The 18942-nt window shown below is 43.2% G+C and overlaps 1 protein-coding gene across 1 annotated transcript in view; it reads right to left on the bottom strand.

Annotated features, from left to right (window-relative positions):
* STK10 (serine/threonine kinase 10) overlaps positions 1-18942 on the bottom strand; it is a 104103-nt gene that overhangs the window by 31277 nt on the left and 53884 nt on the right. Inside the window, exons 3-5 of the mRNA XM_084838680.1 lie at positions 11430-11478; positions 7570-7719; positions 229-301 (exon numbers count right to left, since the gene is read on the bottom strand). Coding sequence (XP_084694806.1) covers positions 229-301; positions 7570-7719; positions 11430-11478 — 272 coding nt within the window. The remainder of the gene's footprint in view (positions 1-228; positions 302-7569; positions 7720-11429; positions 11479-18942) is intronic.

Below are 18942 nucleotides of genomic sequence, written 5' to 3'. Positions count from 1 at the left end.
AGTTCAGCCTGCTTTGAGCTCATGATCTTGAAATTACTTGCCTTTTCTGTGCTATGGGTTGCTGGTGGAGCAGAAAAATGTCTGCTCAAAGGAGTACTTGTATGGGTTCGAGCCCCCCCCCCCCGCCCCAACTCTCTGCTTTGCACTCATGAAGTTACTTGCCTCCTGAAGTTACATTGCCTATTGTGACCACCTGGCTACAAATTCACTTGGAATTCATTCACTAACCAGTATGGTGTGCCAATGAAGGAATCCCGCCTTTGCAAAGTCTTCATATTTTTGGCAGATACTCCAAAGTCAGCTGAAAAGAGTTTAAATTATATTAAATCCTTTAATGAAGTTGTACAGTGCTTGTGCATTAGGAAACTAAAGACAAAAACTACCCTCAGTCCCATTACCACTTATTTTAATTTATTTCATTCCATTTCTATACCGCCCAATAGCTGAAGCTCTCTGGGCAGTTTCAAGACACCCCTTCAAAACAAGCAAAAAGATCCAAGGAACCGGTAGAATGCTCAGCTGGAGTAGGCAACCTATGATCCTCCAGATGTTGTTGGACTACAACTCCATCATCCCTGACCATTAGCCATGCCGGCTAGGGGCTGATGGGAGTTGCAGTCTACCAACATCTGGAGGGCCACAAATTCCCCACCCCTGGCCTATAGCAATGTTCTGAAACATTGTTATGGCTACATATATGTGACACACTGATAATCTGCAGATGCAAGTCAGAATATGAGTCTGTCAAATTGGGAGCTCTAAGCCACCACAACACATTCATAATTATTTGAAGCAAGATCCACCTCACACTTCAGATATGTCAAGACTGAGAATACTTTCTGAACCAGGACTCAGAAACCAGACTTCTGCTTAACTGTGCCCCTCTCAAGCCAAAGTAATCATCTTTTTGACCCTGCCACAGTGACAGGGGACACTGAATGAAGCCCTTCCATTTCCCATCACATTATGGTAGCATTTTTCTTTATTATAACATTGAAACAGTTGGATAGCACAAACCTCAGCAAATTTTGAACACACCATCAATTGTTTTGCTTTTTACTCTGCTTCCTCTGTTGTCTGCAGTTTCATTTTATGTAAGGGGCTTCCCCCCTCTTCCCAGAAATTTCCTCTGGAAAGGTGATGCAAAGTAGGTAATGTCAACCCTCCACCCCACCCCTCATTCCCAAACACTACACTCTGCCCAGCTCAACAAGAAGTATGTCAGTTCCTGCCAGGGCCCCAGAAGAATGGTATGCATTGATTTATATACAATACCATACAGAGCAACAATAAAACTGCTGAATTCATCAGTCTCTCTTCCAGCATCACCTTCCATTCCTACACCTACCATCTGCAGTTCTGTCAATCTCCTTCTTTTTGACCCGAATTCCAATATTATCTGTAAACAATGGGCAGGTGTCTTCTCAAAATGATGCCACTTTGGGCCCTACGCAACCTACTGTTGTTCTAGACAACTTTCATTCTGGTGGATGCTATCATCAGAAGAACTGGCATAGTTTTAAAAGGTTGAAGGCTGATGTCTGGTATCATGGTAGTTGAAGTGGTAATGCATGACACAGCACCTGAACTTCCCTTCCACTCCTTGTTTCTTACAGCACATTGCCAGGGCAGTACCTTTTAAGATACCGGTCTACATTAAACTTGCTCCGCATACACAGGATTTATGCCCACTTTCGGAGTTAACCAGCACAATCTAAAGGAGGGACTTTGAAATGTGCTCTTCACAAAAGCGTCCAATCCCAAAGCACCGAAGCCTACTGGTTAGGGCGGAGAGTGAAAATGGCGTAATAAGACTAAGGAGAACACAACACCAACACCTGTCCTTGCACTTTATGTGGGAAAATAGAAGGATAGCTTTTAGACAAAGAGGTACTGTAAAAGCGATGGAGGCATTGCTGTACATTTGTGCATCAAGCAATAGGAGGAGAAAATTCATTGGTGGTTGTGCTTTTATCACTGTAGCCAGTGGTACATTCCTGAGAATTAATCAAATGACATAACTGAGCATGCAAACACATAAATCTCTGGGACGCATGAAGGGAGGAAAAAGTAGCAGCAGGAAGCACTGAAGATGTGCAAGCTGAGACCAGCTGCACGGGGACTCCTTGACATGATGGACCCTAGGAAGAGATAGTGTGTCTCTTTCCCCATTCCCCTCCTCTCAAAAAACTTCATTTATCCCACAATCAAAAATCTGAGCTCCAGGGATATAAAAGCCTAGATAAAACACATCAGTTCCAGCAGTCTTGACTCCAAGGCATGCAGTCTGTGGTAGAGTGTCCTTGCAGAGTTGTTATATTCACACACTGAAAGGTTTGCTTTATAAATGTTCTTTTACTTGTCCTTTTATCAGTTTGGGTTGTTGTGTTTAATCTAAGCAGTACTTCATCTACCAGCTTTCTCTCTTAGCTCAATATGCTTTCCCCATCCCATGCAACGTAAGAACATAAGAAGAGCCATGCTGGATCAGACCAAGGGTCCATCTAGTCCAGCATTCCGTTGACACAGTGGCCAACCAGCTGCCCACAGGAAACACACAAGCAGGACACGAGTGCAACAGCACCCTCCCACCCATATTTCCCAGCAACTTGTGTACATAAGCATACTGCCTCTGATACTGGATGTAGCTTATAGCCCTCAGGACTGGCAGCCATCAACAGCCTTCTCCTCCCGAAATTTGTCCAATCCCCTTTTTAAGCCATCCAAGTTGGTGGCCATCATGACATCTTGTGGAAGTGAATTCCATAGTTTAACTGTGCAGCCTGTGAAGAAACACTTCCTTTTATCTGTCCTGAATCTCCCAACAATCAGCTTCATGGGATGTTCTCGGGTTCTAGTATTATAAGAGAAGGAGATAAATGTCTCCCTATCCACTTTCTCCACACCATGCATAATTTTGTACACCTCTATCTTGTCTCCCCTTACTCACCTTTTTTCTAAACTAAACAATCCCAGATGTTGCAACTTTTCCTCATAGGGGAGTTGCTCCAACCCTTTGATCAGTTTAGTTGCCCTTTTCCGCACTTTTTCCAACTCTACAATATCCTTTTTTTTTTTTAGGTGTGGTGACCAGAACTGCACACATAAGTGTGGTTTGCCTTGTGCATCCCTGGCTAAGGGTTGGCTTTTCTGAGTCAGTTATCCAACAACTTTGGAATAAACCATGGTAAGCCTAAGAACTAAGATGGGAGTACCAGACCACCTTACCTGTCTCCTGAGAAACCTGTACGAGGGTCAAGAAGCAACAGTAAGAACCAGACATGGAACAACCGAGTGGTTCAAAATTGGGAAAGGAGTACGACAAGGCTGCATATTGTCACCCTGCTTATTTAACTTATATGCAGAGTACATCATGAGAAATGCCGGATTGGATGAATCACAGGTTGGAATTAAGATTGCCGGGAGAATTATCAACAACCTCCGATATGCAGACGATACCACCCTAAAGGCAGAAAGCGAAGAGGATCTAAAGAGCCTCTTGTTGAGGGTGAAAGTGGAGAGTGCAAAAGCTGGTTTGAAACTCAACATTAAAAAAACGAAGATCATGGCATCTGGCCCTATCACTTCCTGGCATATAGAAGGGGAAGAAATGGAAGCAGTGACAGATTTTACTTTCTTGGGCTCCACGATCACCGCAGATGGTGACTGTAGCCATGAAATTAAAAGACACTTGCTCCTTGGGAGGAAAGCTATGGCCAACCTAGACAGCATAGTAAGAAGCAGAGACATCACCTTGCCGACAAAGGTCCGTCTAATCAAAGCGATGGTTTTCCCAGTAGTAATGTATGGCTGTGAGAGCTGGACTATAAGGAAGGCTGAGTGCCGAAGAATTGATGCTTTCGAACTGTGGTGCTGGAGAAGACTCTTACGAGTCCCCTGGACTGCAAGGAGGTCAAATCAGTCCATCCTAAAGGAAATCAACCCTGAGTGCTCATTGGAAGGACAGATACTGAAGCTGAAGCTCAAATATTTTGGCCACCTAATGCAAAGAGAAAACTCTCTGGAAAAGACCCTGATGCTGGGAAAGACTGAAGGCAAAAGGAGAAGGGGACAGCAGAGGATGAGATGGCTAGATAGCATCACCGATGCAATGAATATGAACTTGAGCACGCTCTGGGAGAGAGCGCAGGACAGGAAGGCCTGGCGTGCTATGGTCCATGGGGTCACGAAAAGTCGGACACGACTGAACGACTGAACAACAACAACAAGCCTAAGAACATAAGAAAGCCCTGCTGGATCAAACTGAAGGCCTTTCTAGTCCAGCATTCTGCTCCTTCAGTGTCCACCTGGATGTCTGTAGGAAGCTCAGAAGCAGGACATGAGTGCAATAGCACCCTCCCACTCATGTTCCCCAGTGACTGGTATTCAGAGGCATACAGCTTCTGATACTAGAGGCAATCTATAGCCATCAGGACTAGAGATGTGAAGGACTGGAAAAAACCCAAAAAATTCAGAAAATGTTTTTTCCCATTTTTTTCCCTGAGGACCGTTTTTGTTTTTTTCTGAAAAATTGAACAGCTTTGGATTATGAAATATTTTCTTTTAGAATTTAAGACAAAGTATTTATATGTTGTTACCCAGACTTTATCCCTCACAAAACGATTTCTAAAAACTATGTAATAAGAACACTTTTACAGAAACACTGGTAATATAAAATGTCTGGAAATAATGAAGCCATGGGGGGAAATGTTTTTTTAATCTTCTGTGTAAGATTCCCAGCATAGTTATTTCTTTCATTCCTTATTATTGATCTAGAGTATATTTTACTGATAGACATTTATGCTCAGTTTCCAAACATGTGAGTAGAGTCACCATTGTGCATTCTTGACAGCAAATGTGCATTCTTGTCAGTTTGGGTTTTGTTCTACAGAGTCCTGTGTTTCTGGGCCTGTTCTAGTTAGATGCCGTAGCAGTCATTTAATGCAGTTCTAACCTATTTAGGCAATAATTACAAATTTTCTGAGTTGATTTTTTAAAGTTGTACAATATAATCATAATTTTATGAGCAAACTAAGTTATACATAAAATAACTTTAGGAACAGAAAGACTGCTTTATGTTCCTAAGAAGCCTTCCCCAACCTACAATGCCTAGCATTCCTTACTATTGGTCATGGTCCCTGAGGCTGATGGGTGCTGAAGTCCAAAATATCTAGAGGACACCAGGTTGGGGAAGGATGTCTTAAAGCAACAAAGTGATTTCAGATCTGTAAGGAGTGCTAAAAAAATAAGTATTACTTATAAAAAATAAGCATTACTTATTACTGTAAAAAAATAAGTATTACTTATTTCCCCCCTCAAATTTCTGTTTCCCCCCGAAAACCCCTGGAAAAACCCATTTTCCCCCCCATGTCCTCAAAGTTTCCTGAAATTTTACATCTCTAATCAGGACTAGTAGCCATTGACATCTCTTTTCTCCATGAGTTTGTCTAATCCCCTTTTAAAGCTGTCCAAGTCAGTGGCCATCACTACATCTTGTGGTAGCAAATTCCATAATTTAACTATGCACTGTGTGAAGAAGTATTTCCTTTTATCTGACCTGAATCTCCAACCATTCAGCTTCATTGGATGACCCTGGGTTCTAGTATTATGAGACAGGGAAGAAAAATCTCTCCCTGTCCACTTTCTCTGCACCACACATAATTTGACAGACTTCTAGCATGCCTCCCTTACTTGTTTTTCTAAGCTAAAATCCCCCCAGCATTGTAATTTTTCCTCATAGAAGAGTTGTTTTTCTGCACCTTCTAAACATGTACAATATCCTTTTTGAGGTGTGGTGACCAGAACGGTACACAGTATTCCAAGTGTGGTCACACCATAGATTTGTGCAAGAGTAGTATGATACTGGCAGGTCTATTAATTTCTTTCCTAATGATCCCCGACACAGCATATGCCTTTTTCACAATAGCTGCACAGTGGGTTGACATTTTCATAAAGCTATTCATCACAACCCCAAGATCCCTTTCCTGGTCAGTCACTGCCTGCTCAGACCTCATCAGTGTGTATATGACATTAGAATTTTTTACCCCAATGTGCAACACTTTACTGTTGCTTATACTGAAACAATTTACCTTTTAATGCCCATTCCCACAGCTTGCAGAGATCGCTTGGGAGCTCTTTGCTATCTGTTTTGTTTTAATCACTTATATAATTGGCTGTCATCAGTAAATTTGGCCACCTCACTTTTCACTTCTCACCCCTAAATCCCTATCATTTATGAACAAGTTAAAAAGCACTGGTCCCAATACAGGTCCTTGGGGGGCCCCACTAGTTACTCCCCTCTATTGTGAGAGCTGTCCATTTATTCCTCCTCTCTGCTTTCTGGTCTTTAATTGCAAGAAGACCTCTCACTTATCCCATGACTGCTGTGTTGGTTCAGGTGTCTTTGGTGAAGGACTTACCAAAGCTTTTGACAAAGTCCAAGTAAACAGTGTCTACCAGATCATATCTATCAACATGCTTGTTGATACTCTCAAATAACTCTAAAGGGTGAGTAAGACAGGACTTACCTATTCATAAGGCAAATTGATTCTTCTTCAGCAAGGTTTAGCCTTACATATGCTTGGCGATATTATCTTTCATAATGCTTTCCATTAATTTACCTGGAAGAGGTGTTAAGCTAACCAAGCTGTGATTTCCTGGATGCCCCTAAAACCCTTTTTAAAAGTTGGCATTACATTGGCCAGACTCCACCTCAGGTACAGAGACTGATCTTGTTATGTTACATAGTTTTGTTGGGTAAGTGATTTTACATTTGAGTTCATTAAGAACCATCTGGATCTGGTCCTTTGTTTTTAATTTTCAGGTAAGGCCTAGAGCCATCTCTTGTCCCCACTGTATGACATGGATTAAACATAGTTTGTCAAAGTCAAACCAATTTTTGGTGAGACAGCTAGTCTAAACCCAGGCCTAAGCAACAGAGGGAGCATTTTGCCCCCATTGACAACTCTGCCTTTACTAGCACCTCTCATCAAGGTGACAAAATGTACTTTACCTTTCTTGACTTATCCTGGGAAACATACTTTTAGTCAATGTTTTTTCAGTGTTTTGTCATGACCAATAAATTAAAAAAAACAAATAAATGAAGCCTGCAATCCTCTGCATACTTACCTGGGAGTAAGTCCCGCTGAGTACAGTGGGACTTACTTCTGAGTAAATATGTATAGGATTGCACTGTTAAGGTCTTCTTGAGAGCAGGCTCAAATCCCTGCTCAGCCATGGACTGAGCACTGGATGACTTTCAGCAAGTTCCTCTCTCTCAGTCCAATTGACGCTGCAAGGATGTTGCAAGGAACAATGTGGCTCCAAGTTGCTCAGAGGAAAAGGGTGGAGGGATACACATCTAACAAATGATTATTACACAACAGCCAAGCATGCATAATTGTCTCATACTTTTTTTAAAAAATACCATCCATGTGGTTACAGAATAGCCGTTACAGTTTAAAAAATATGCTGCATCTACTATTTCCAGACACCCACCCTGCTGTGTACAGAAAGCAGTTTTCCACCCATCTACAATTTCTTATGCAAGACCAAACTGGTTTGTCTCACCAAGCTTGATGTCTCCATCTAGGGTCAGCAATACATTGCCTGCCTTTAGGTCTCGATGGATAATCTTCTTGCTGTGGAGGTAGTTCAGGGCCTCTAGCATCTGGCGGCAGATCACCTGGATCTGGGGTTCCGTCAAGCCTCGATCCAGCTCTGGAAGATAGAGGCAATTTTGGAAAGGCTCCTAAGTTTAGCATTGCTGTGTTGTGACCTTGAATTAGGAATTGCATATACAAAATAGAAGGGCTGATGGCTAGTCAAAGATATTTTAGGGCGAATCCTGTGCATGTTTAGACAGAACAAGTCCATACTGGCTGAGGAATGCTGGGAATTATAGGACTTTGTTGTGTCAAAACATGCAGAGGATTCATTCATTTTGTTCATTTATTACGTTTCTATATTGCCCAATAGCCAAAGCTCTCTGGATGGTTTACAAAGATTAAAAATGATTAAAAATACATTATACATAGTGTAAAAACCATTTATATACAAACATACACAGATAGCACATACATCTAAACAATTTTAAACTATCAACAATAAGAAAAATCCAGGACCTGATTAAAACCTTGATTGCTCCCTTAGTTGATTAAATAATTCTCATTTAGACCAAATTCTCATTTAGATACTTTTGCGGTGCATATTTAAAAGCCTAGTTTGCCTTGAGTGCAAGATAATTTACATATTGTTACAGAAAAGCTGCAACATATGGTTAAAAAGGCCATCTTTAATTCCAGCTATCCCTATTATAGTAGCCTGAGCAAAAACAACTTTAAAATGTGCAAATTCATATCCCATCAGTATTGTGAAAGACCCAGATTTAAAAGAGGTATTGACATTGACTTCAACTGTGCATTGCTTGTTTCAGTTGTCAAAAAAACAAACCACTGTGCAGCATTCCCAGATGGTTTGGATTACAACTCCCATCAGCCCCAGCCAGCAGAGTCAATGGTCAGGGATGATGGGAGTCATAGTCAAAACCATATTGGAGGGGCTGCATTTCAAGGTCACAGTGGATGACCTTGAAATGCAAAATATTGGCTATCTTTCACTACAAAATGTTAGGGGAAACCATAGTTAAGTTTAACCTGCAGGTAAAACGGTCACTGGGTTGGATCCAGAATCCGCATCCCAGAAAGAAAACGGCTCTTTCCATCAGTGAAAGATTTTGATCCAGCAGAGGAATCCCACAGGCAGAATGTAGGAACAGGCCATTTTCAATAATTTCCCCTCCCCCTGCAGTCCCTCATGCTCCGCCCTGCACGAAATCTGAGGATCGGTGGACCCTCTGGAACACTGGTAGAAGCATCACTGGGGGCTGCAGAAGGAGGAGAGAATCAACTAAGTTTACCCCCCACACACCCTTTCCACCAGTGGGAACGTTCTGAGCAGAACTCTGCTCAGGGAATGCTCCAACCAGCAGAATAGAACCCAGTTCTGACCCAATGATTCCGACTAATATAATAATCAGAGCCCTACCATATAGCCCCTAATCTGCAAGTAAAATGGGACACACACATCTAACCCCCATTCTACTAGAACACAGTGAATTTGAATAAGTAGGGGTTTCAGAGAATTGGTTCTGATTGTGGGAAATTTACTGAGCAACGAACATTTTCTTTCTTTGGGAAAGCTTTATTTGTTTATTTGTTATCTCTACAAATGGTTGACTACAAAATAAAAAATTCAGTACTTCTCTTCTTTACTCACACTTTCTTATATCAAATGTGTTTTCCCTAAGGGTTTTGGTTCACAAAGACGAGAGAAGACATTGAGAACAGTTTGCATGTTTTAGGGTAAACCAGCAGTACCTAGCATGAGTGACAAGACCGGCCAGTCCAAGAAGGAGTGGTTAAGTAGGGCAGCTGTCCATCCAGGAGCAAAAGATCTTAAGAGAAGGGTCAATGAAAACTCCCATTTCAGTGTTTGGTTGCTCTCTCATCTACTTCCATTAGAGAACCCGAGATTTATTTCTGTATTAAAATGATTTTAAGCAGGCCCCAAGAGAGAAACAAAAGGCTGCCATTCCCTCGACTCTATACATCTTCAAAATGTTTCTCAAAGATAACAAAACTTGACTGAGAGAGGACTTCCATGTTCCTGATTGCTCCTGCACAACAGCTGTCTGCAATGCTAGCAGTGACTGAGAGATACATGAGAACAAAGTGCACAACTGGAATTCATTCACCACGATGAGACTGAATCTTTTCCCCATGAGTAATCAGGTACTTTATGCCTCTCTCTCTCTTTCTTGGAAGCCACAGGCTGGGTGTTTAGTCCTGTGGTTTCTGTGCCATGCCTCCTCTAACAGGGCGTAGCTTCATCACCTGCTGCCTTGAGCAGAGGAGCCAAACATTTAGGACTTTGAACTATAGCTTGGTTCCTTTCCAAACACCCCTTTCCTCTAAAAGCAAATTCTCAATCTTGGAAGGTATCTGTGAAACAGGAGATGTTGCGCCTGATCAAACTGGAGACTAAACTCCTGAGAAACTGAAAGCTCCCTTTCTCCTCTATCAGGAAGACAGCAAACCCCTGCAACCCCTGCCACAGCCACTGTTCACCTTGCAACCTCAGCCGTAGCGAATCCAAGCCACATTCCATCACTACAAGGCGCTCTTTGTATGGACTTGTTCTTCAAAAGCAGGAGCTGCTGTAACCCCTTCTTCCCTCCCAGCCCTGGCCCCCTCATTCCACAACACGAGGCCATCATGCCCAGGAGGGTCTTGGAGATAAAGCACAGCACCCACATGTTTTCTGGCTATTTTGTGTTTTAAATAAAGGTATGAAAAATAATAACCTTCCTCAATGGCAGATGTCTCCTCTTTACTTAACCCCTCATGTTTACAGAGGACCACCTTCAGGTGATTATATGCACACTTTTTGGCAAATACATGCAAACCTGTGCTCTGACTTCCTGCGAGGGTGGAGGGTGGGATGCAGACATAACCTACAATAGGCAGAGGTCAGTGCTCATTTATCTGCTGGCTAGGGATGTCAGAGAATTCTGCCACGGATCTCAGTGAGGCTGAATGCCAGTGCATTGGGCTCCCTGAAAACTGTGGCGGAATGAAGCCCCCCGGCCCAACCACCCCACAAAAGGCGCGCGAAACGGAGCACTTACATGTTGCCGTTTGCGCTGCTTTGCGAATGGCGGCTGTGTCTGCGGCCGCCATTCGTTTCCCCATTTAGTCCGTGATAGGCTACGTAAATACTTACGTAGCCTATCATGGCTAATGCAGGGATGCCATTTGCATCCCTGCAGAGGCCGTGATAGGCTACGTAAATATTTACGTAGCCTATCATGGCAAAAAAAGGGAACACAAACGGTGGCCGCTGTAGCCACCGCCATTTGCATTCCTGTTTTTTTGCCGTGATATTCGATATTAGACAGATATTAGCCATCTGTCAGGGATGCTCTGACTTGGATTCCTGCACTGAGGAGGGGTTGGACTCGATGGCCTTGTAGGCCCCTTCCAACCCTACTATTCTATGATTCTATTACGGTAAAAAAATAGGGGCACAAATGGCGTAGCAGCCGTCATTTGTGCCCCATCTTTCGCCGCGATAGGCTACGTAAATATTTACATAGCCTATCATGGCCAAAAACATGAACGCAAATGGCGGCCGCCATAGCTGCTGCCATTTGCATCTGCAGGCTCCACACGCCTGCGAATGCACCTGGCCAGCGGCTCCGTGGAGTTGCTGCGAAGTGGAGCTGGCCGGGTTAGGATTTTGGGGGGAGGTGCAGAGCGCCTCCCCCCCACCGCGAATCACCCCTGCGAAAAGGTAAGTGACTTTCGTACATCCCTACTGCTGGCAGACCTCAAAAGGGTTCCATTATTAGCATGTGTCATGGGACTTACCCAGCATAGTAGCATCCACTGCTCCACCAGGGCAAAACTCGATCATGATCTAGCAAAAGAAAAGAGAGAGACAAAGGCTTAAATGGGCAGATAGAATTTATATTTCAGAGTACAGATCATGAACGAGTGGAAAGAACAAATGGATGAAATTGGTTTCCTCTTCCCCAAAATGAAGTTGCATCCCTATTAGCTTTTTGCACAGCTGAGCTGTTCACTAGCCACTTCTGAAACATTATTAAGAAGGTATCCATCAATTAGAATTCAGGTGCTGCTCCTAAGAACGAAGAGATTACCTTCCCCACCCCACTCATTCATATATAGAGAAGGGGGAAGGGGGGAAATCACACACATATTATGGATAGAGACGGATATTTTTATATATTTACTCACACACACACACACACACACACACACACACACACAGAGAGACTGCAAGAGATCTCACACAAAATCAAGTCAGACCAACTTATAATTCTTCCCAACAGAAATAGTATGATTACTGCTTCCCTTCTATAATTTCTCAGCGTTGTTACAACAATCCTGAAGGGCAGGGGTGGACAACTTTGGGAGGTCCAGTATACGGAAGATCAGTAGTATTATCCTCATATTGGGGGGCAAAGTTAAGAGGGGATGATGGCCTGCCTAAGGTTACTAAGCAAATTCAGGTCAGGCAGTGGTGTGATGTGAAAAAGGGCTGTTCTGGTTTGCAGCAGATCCTCTTAGCTATTATGTTACGATAGCTGGCATTTGTATATCCTGAAGAACATGTCCCCTAAGACCTCCCACAGAGAAAATGCAAGAAAGCCCAGCCTTGGCTTCAGCGCACAGGAAACATCCTTTCAGTTCATTTACCCTCAGGCACAAAATAAAAACCAGCCCACCCTCTGTGTACCTGGAGGCCCATCCGAAGAGGCCTAAAGGCTCACACTCCACTTATGTATTTGTTTACAGGGTCTGATTGCAGCTTGTACTGAGGGCTGTTCCAGATACTTGAACTTGCCAACAGGATGAGATAGCTGTCATAGCTGAGAGCTGACGTGGAGACAAGGGCTCGGAAGCATCATAAAACTCAAAATACCCCTTGCTCTTTTTCTGCTTGAAGTTTAATTGGATAATTTGTGATTCTCTAGGGACTTTGCCTTTCAAAATGGAAAAAAACCCACCCAACTTCTGAAGATAAAGCCACAATCAGCTCTTAAGTTTGTGGTTGCTGTTTTAACTGTACTTTCCCCTCCACTAAAAGAAGATGCTTGCCTGTCACCATCACAGCATTCTTTGCAACAAGTCCTTAAGCCACCCCTTGATGTCACAACCAATCAACTTTGCACTTTAATAATTTGGCTTGATCACAACCAAAAGGCAAAACACGAGCTTCTGCTTACAGGAGCAATTACTCCGAGCCTGACTTTAGGGGACAACACGGATATTTTCAGCATATTTTTTATGTCACACACACACTAGCTTTTCCAAGCAGATCTAGGTTTCTGGATGCAGCTAGGAGAGCCACCTGCCCCAAGCCCAAGGAGGCAATCAAGCCTCCAGACCCCAGCACCCTATGCTCAGTCTGGCTTGATCTGTGCTAAAAATGAACTTCTATGATGAGGTAAACTTCATGCCCCAAGTTTTGACTATCAGCTACAAAAAATGTCCTGTTTTGAGATATATCTGGTAATCATTTGGGAGTATGCCCCTCGAGCGATGAGGGAGAACTGTACACGTGTTCCTTGTAGTCATGGTGTCTTGGGACGACCTGTGTATCAAATTTCGGAGCTCTAGCTAATCAGGTAAATTGTCTGTGAGCAAGTCTGAATCAGTGAGGCCGAGCATCATATGCAGCAGGGTCTGAGGGCACATGATGCAGCTGCTGGAATACTAGTGGCAGGAGATCACACCAAATAAAGGTGCAAGGTAAATTTGTGTTTAGAATTTTAAATCAGCAGGCACAATAGCAAGGGTCACTCATGGTGCATAGATAATGGATGGCTCTGGGTGCATCAGAGAGCCTTGGGTGCAAACAGAAGTCACAAGGGGGTCAGGGGGAGGGGGAACATTGCCTAACCATCAGGTGGAGTCAAAGAAGCTTCCTTTCAACCTGGGTTTCCCGTGTATGAAAAGAGTAGCATGTTCTGTACTTTCCATAGCAGAAGTGGTTTAATTCTGTTAGAAACCTGGCCAAATTTGCCCATCACTTGCTGGATTCAGCCTGCTTTATTCAACCATTTCTCCTAAAAACAAACACCTTGCTCACACTAAGCAGTTCTGGCTAGTGCCCAGAGGGAGACCACCTGGGAAACCCATGGACATTGCCTTGAACTCCACAATGGAATAAAGCTGTGATATAAATGGACTAATATATACTTGGACAGTGAAATACATACATGCAAACAGCCAGTAGGAATAGTTCTAGTGGCATTCCTTATCTATCAGGTGAATGTTCAGTAGATTTGGAGAGACTGTTTTTTTGGCATGCTTCCACTGGTAACTAGGTCTCTGGAATTAAACTAGCATTGGTATATGCACATGTCTAGCAGCACTCAGCAACCCATTTGCAGAGAGTAGCCTTAAAAGGCTGATTCTACCACTGCTTAGCCATGGCTAACCTTTTGGCAATAGCTGGACCCCAGTGGCTTGATCTTCACTCATTGTCACATGTTTCAGTTGTGGCAAACATGTTTTCTGATTCATGCATGAATCAATTTTTCATGCATTGCTCACTGCTGTTCATCTATCTATACAGCATGTTCTAGCACAAGCTAGATTGTGGCTAGAAGTAGCCTCTTGCTACAACAACATCAGGATATCACCTTGTTGGTGCTAGACAACTCACAGCACAATACCAATGTCACCATTATCAGTGTCCCCATGACAAGCCATTTTATTGCTGTCCATGCATTGGAAACTTAAATCACGAAAATAAAAATGCAGTTATTTACCACAATAAAAGATATTTGTTACAATGGGGTACTTAAAACCTTATAGGAGAAGTATTCTACCATTATGTCATTTCTAATATGGCTCCTTAGTTCACACTTTCCACAGAGTTTCCACCTGTAAAAAGGTACAACAGTTTCTTGCTTCTGAAATTTAAGTAAGTAGAAATTCTGAATAAAATTATCTTCTATAGTTTATGGCAGAGAGAGCCCTATGGCACTGTAAAGACAACTGATTTATTACGGCATAAACTTTCATGGATTAGAATCCAATTCATCAGACATAGAAATCCAGAACATCTCTGGGTGAACTGTTTGGTTTGGGGTGGAACCATCTGCTCAGAACAAGTACTTGAGAAAAGATCATGACTTAAAACAGGAGCAGACAGAATACAGTCTCTGGGTCTTGAGAGAGACAAAGAAGAAAAGAGTAATGTCAACAACACATTCCTTGCATTTCTACTTGCTTGTTTGAAAAGCAAACAGTGCTACTACCTGGCTGTTCTTTGGCCTCCTCACCCCCAACTTCCTCCCATGATTTCTTTGCTCTCGAAACTTTTTTTGCCCATAGCATAATCGGATTAATAATTGCTCTTGTGGATTTCAAAATATATAGAGAGAGACCAAGCAGTCAAAAGTTTGCCAACTACGTGTACCACTTCCTTTCTGACAGAGTCCCCTATGCCTTTAACAAATGTGTGACAGAAATTCAACATTCCTCCTGGTTGGGAAGCCCAGAGAAACAACTAAGGAGACAGCAGAACCACCAGCTGGCCACCAAGAGGACCTCAACAAGAACCTCTAGCTTCGGACTTCAGGCCACTGAATCTGGTCTTGGTGAGGGTGGCCAGAAAACTGCCAGCTTCCAGGAACCACTGGAGCAGCTGGTTCATCAGAGAAGCCCAGGGAGGTATTGTTATTACTGTCATCCTCTTTCCAGGTGCTGCTTTAGTGAAGATCAGCAGTTTTTACCTGCCAAGCACTGAGAAGACCACCTGGACATGTGTAATTGTATTTTCATGTGTTTTATAATCTTGTAAGCTGCTTTGTATGAGAGCAGTGTACCCTGAAAGGCAGGTTAAGTTTCATACGAACAACAACAACAACATCATTAATATCTAAATAAGAACTAATATTGTTCATAGACACAGCCTCTGTTATAGGCTGAGAACCCTCAAGTTCTGCTCCAGAGAAAGCCTTTGTGGAATGGGCAACACTCAAACTTATTTTAACAGATAGATTAAGTAGTGTGCTACCCATATTATGCTAGCAGATTTGAACAGATGAAATTACTGCTATGTTTGGAAGTACCCGTGGTTGTATCCATACTTTGAGTGTTCTTGGCAAAGAAGGTGGCGATGACCCAGCATCCTAGATGCTTGGACTGAGTTCCAAGGACAATTACAGCACAATCCTATGCATGCATGTTCAGAGGTAAATTTGATCGCGTTCAATGGCACTTACTCCGAAGTAAGTGTGTATAGGATTGTGCACTGTTAGAGGTAGAGCTGTATTTGGTATACTCATACAAGTATAGGATATAGCATCTGGTGAGCAAACCAGCATCCTGAGGATCACAGATTTGGAGACCTGGTGGCTGTGGAAGAGGGTCTGAAGGGATGTATACAATGCATGGAGAGATGGGCCCTAGGCAGAGCTGCCAGGGCTTCAGTGACCTGCAACATGACTCTTATGCATTGGTGCTGTACTCCTGCAAACCTGCCTATCTTCAAATCCCCCCCTCCTTCCACCGATTGCCAGCAACAACATCAACACGTATAAATATATCCTTGTCTTCGTCCACCATATTTTGCTCATTCTGCACAAGTTTCAAACACATTTTGATTAGGAAAATCAATTCGATTTCAGAATTTGGCTTTCTTTGATGCAAAACAGAGCCTCATGTGGCGCAGAGTGGTAGACGGCAGTATTGCAACCAAAACTCTCCCCACGACCTGAGTTCGATCCCAGCGGAAGCTGGGTCTCGGGTAGCCGGCTCTGGTCGACTCAGCCTTCCATCCTTCCGAGGTTGGTAAAATGAGTACCCAGCTTGCTGGGGGAAAGGTAGTCATGACTGGGGAAGGCAATGACAAACCACCCCGCTACAGTCTGCCAAGAAAATGCCAGTGCAAGCAGGCGTCCCTCTAGGGGTCAGCAATGACTCGGTGCTTGCACAGGAGGAACCTTTCCTTTTGATGCAGAACACATCCATGCCTAGAACCCATTTCCTACTCAGCACAACCAGAGAACCTCTCTCTTGCCTACAGACACACACAACTCCAATGTCCACTGCAAAACGTGCCCTCAAACATGCACAACAATTATGCCACCGACATATTTAGAGCAAGCCAGTGGGCACAGGGCAGATTGGATTGGAAGTGATGAGTGGTCCTTCTCTGCAATGACAGCCTACTGCCGCTCCACTTCCTTCACTGAAATGTTTGGCTTGCTTTAGGTCTCTCCCCACCCTCACCAGTGCTGAAATAAGAGACTGTAGATCAGGGGTAGGCAACTTGTAGCCCTCCAGATGTTTTAGCCTACAACTCCCATCATGCGTCATCTTTGGCTATACTGGCTAGGGCTGATGGAGGGTTGTAGGCCAAAACACCTAGAGGACCATGTTGCCCACTCTGGCTGTAAAGATTCAAGATTATCACATCAGTTTGGAATAAAACAACTCAAGTAGCTTTGAACCTTGCAGCCCTTCTGACATGAAGTGGCAAAACACTGTATTCTCACCTTGAGACTCCTGTCTCACACATGTGTGCACATTTGTGTTAGCATCTTCACGTTGCAGTTTGCATTTAATTATCACTTTCTACTTGCAAGGCACACAATCTCCATTATCCTTTTTACTGTGATTTGCCATTTGCCATTGCAATTACCCCCCCAAGTTTGTATAGGGGCCTAGAGAATTAGACCCAGGTTTTTTGGATCCGTTTTAGCTTTCTTAAGATATTCACATTGCCTTGTTTTAGTTTACATCACAGAGGGCTTGAAAAGTGACAGAAAGAAAGGAGAGAGCTAATAAATGTAGTACAACAAAATAAGACAGAACGGTTAGAAAAGCCAGTGCATGCAAGATGCAGTGGGTGAGACAGCCAGGCAGAGAGAACCTGGGAGATTACAAGATGCATGTGCAGTTAAGAATGGTAATGTCCCAGAATAAATAAGGGTGGAGACTGGTTCTTTTAAGCTGCTAGAATGCACATGGCCTCCTCACAGCTTGGAAATCCAGTTTAAGTTGCAGTACAAACTCAAATAGTCCCAGACGTATGAAGCCCAACAACGTTTGCCTTCTAGCACCGGACATAATGTTCTATATGTTCCACCCTGCGGAAGACAGTATTAAGCAGCATGATATTTTGTTTTGTTTTTTTAAGGGCTGACCTATCAGCAAAAATATGTGGGGTCAAATTCAAGTGGAGGAAGAAACCAAGGTCTAGTGAGTCTGCAGAAAATAGGAGTGGATCTAAAGTTAAAAGTGGGCGAGGGGCACACCATTTCCTACCCAAGGCCAAGTAGCAGTTCTGGTGGTCATGCTTAAATGAAGAGCCAGGAAAGAAAGATCTGTAGGTTACGCACACTGATTACTCTTGCAACTCATCTAAACCTTTGGAGCGCATTAACCCCATGACCTCCCTTTCCTGGCTCAACTGCACTTTGCAATTCTAAGCTTGCGGCTGAAACATCCTTCCAGTTGCCAAGTCACCAAACTGGTCCCTGTGTGTACTTGAGTCCTTTCTAAAAAGGCAGCATACCAGATGGCTTCTGTGAAGTTTAAGAACAGCGAACCTAGTCTGGCAAAGAACATAACAGCCTAACTGGGTTATACCCGTGTCCAACTGGACCAGCATCCTTTTCCCAATAGTGCTCAACTAATGCCTCTGCCTCTCACAAGGTATACTGCTTCTGAACATGGATGTTCCCTTTAGCGATCATGGCTAATGGAAGGTGACTGGGGACGAAACATATCAATAATGCATTCTGACCACCACAACCCAGTAATCATCAGCATAATCTTTCCATAAAACAAGCCTTTGGGGGCATCGAATAGATCAAGGAAGGTGTGCCAACCACTCACTCTAGAGTACATCTCTACACATCTCCATGTCCCTAGTCCCTCCTGCTTAGAAAAAAGATAAATCAGAAAATCTTCTTCATACACACAGCTACTGTTTGCACAGCCAGGATAATAATAATAATAATAATAATAATAATAATAATAATAATAATAAACCAATACTCACAACAATAAGCCTGCCAGATGCGCAGTAGCACTGATAGCTGGGCATAAGATAAAACAAGTCACAAGAACAGGTTCCAATGCACATATTTGCAACAGGGTCACTTTACAAGTCACCTCAAGCTGGAAAACAGTTTTTACATAGGTTTTGAATCAGTGCAAAGAGATTTTTCAGAGTCACAGGGCAACAGTCTTTTTTTTTTCAGATGAACAGAGTATCTGCCAATAATCTCAAAAGACTCTTGCATGTTTTGACTGTGAGGAAATGGCAACTTTAAGTACAAACTGGGTTTCGAAGAGGCAGAGGAACTAGAGATCAAATCGCCAACATTCGCTG

Source organism: Heloderma suspectum, chromosome 2, assembly GCF_057233095.1.
Source record: "Heloderma suspectum isolate Gila_16-S chromosome 2, 16-S_ref, whole genome shotgun sequence".
Lineage (NCBI taxonomy): Eukaryota > Metazoa > Chordata > Lepidosauria > Squamata > Helodermatidae > Heloderma > Heloderma suspectum.
This window is presented reverse-complemented; position numbering and strand designations above follow the sequence as displayed.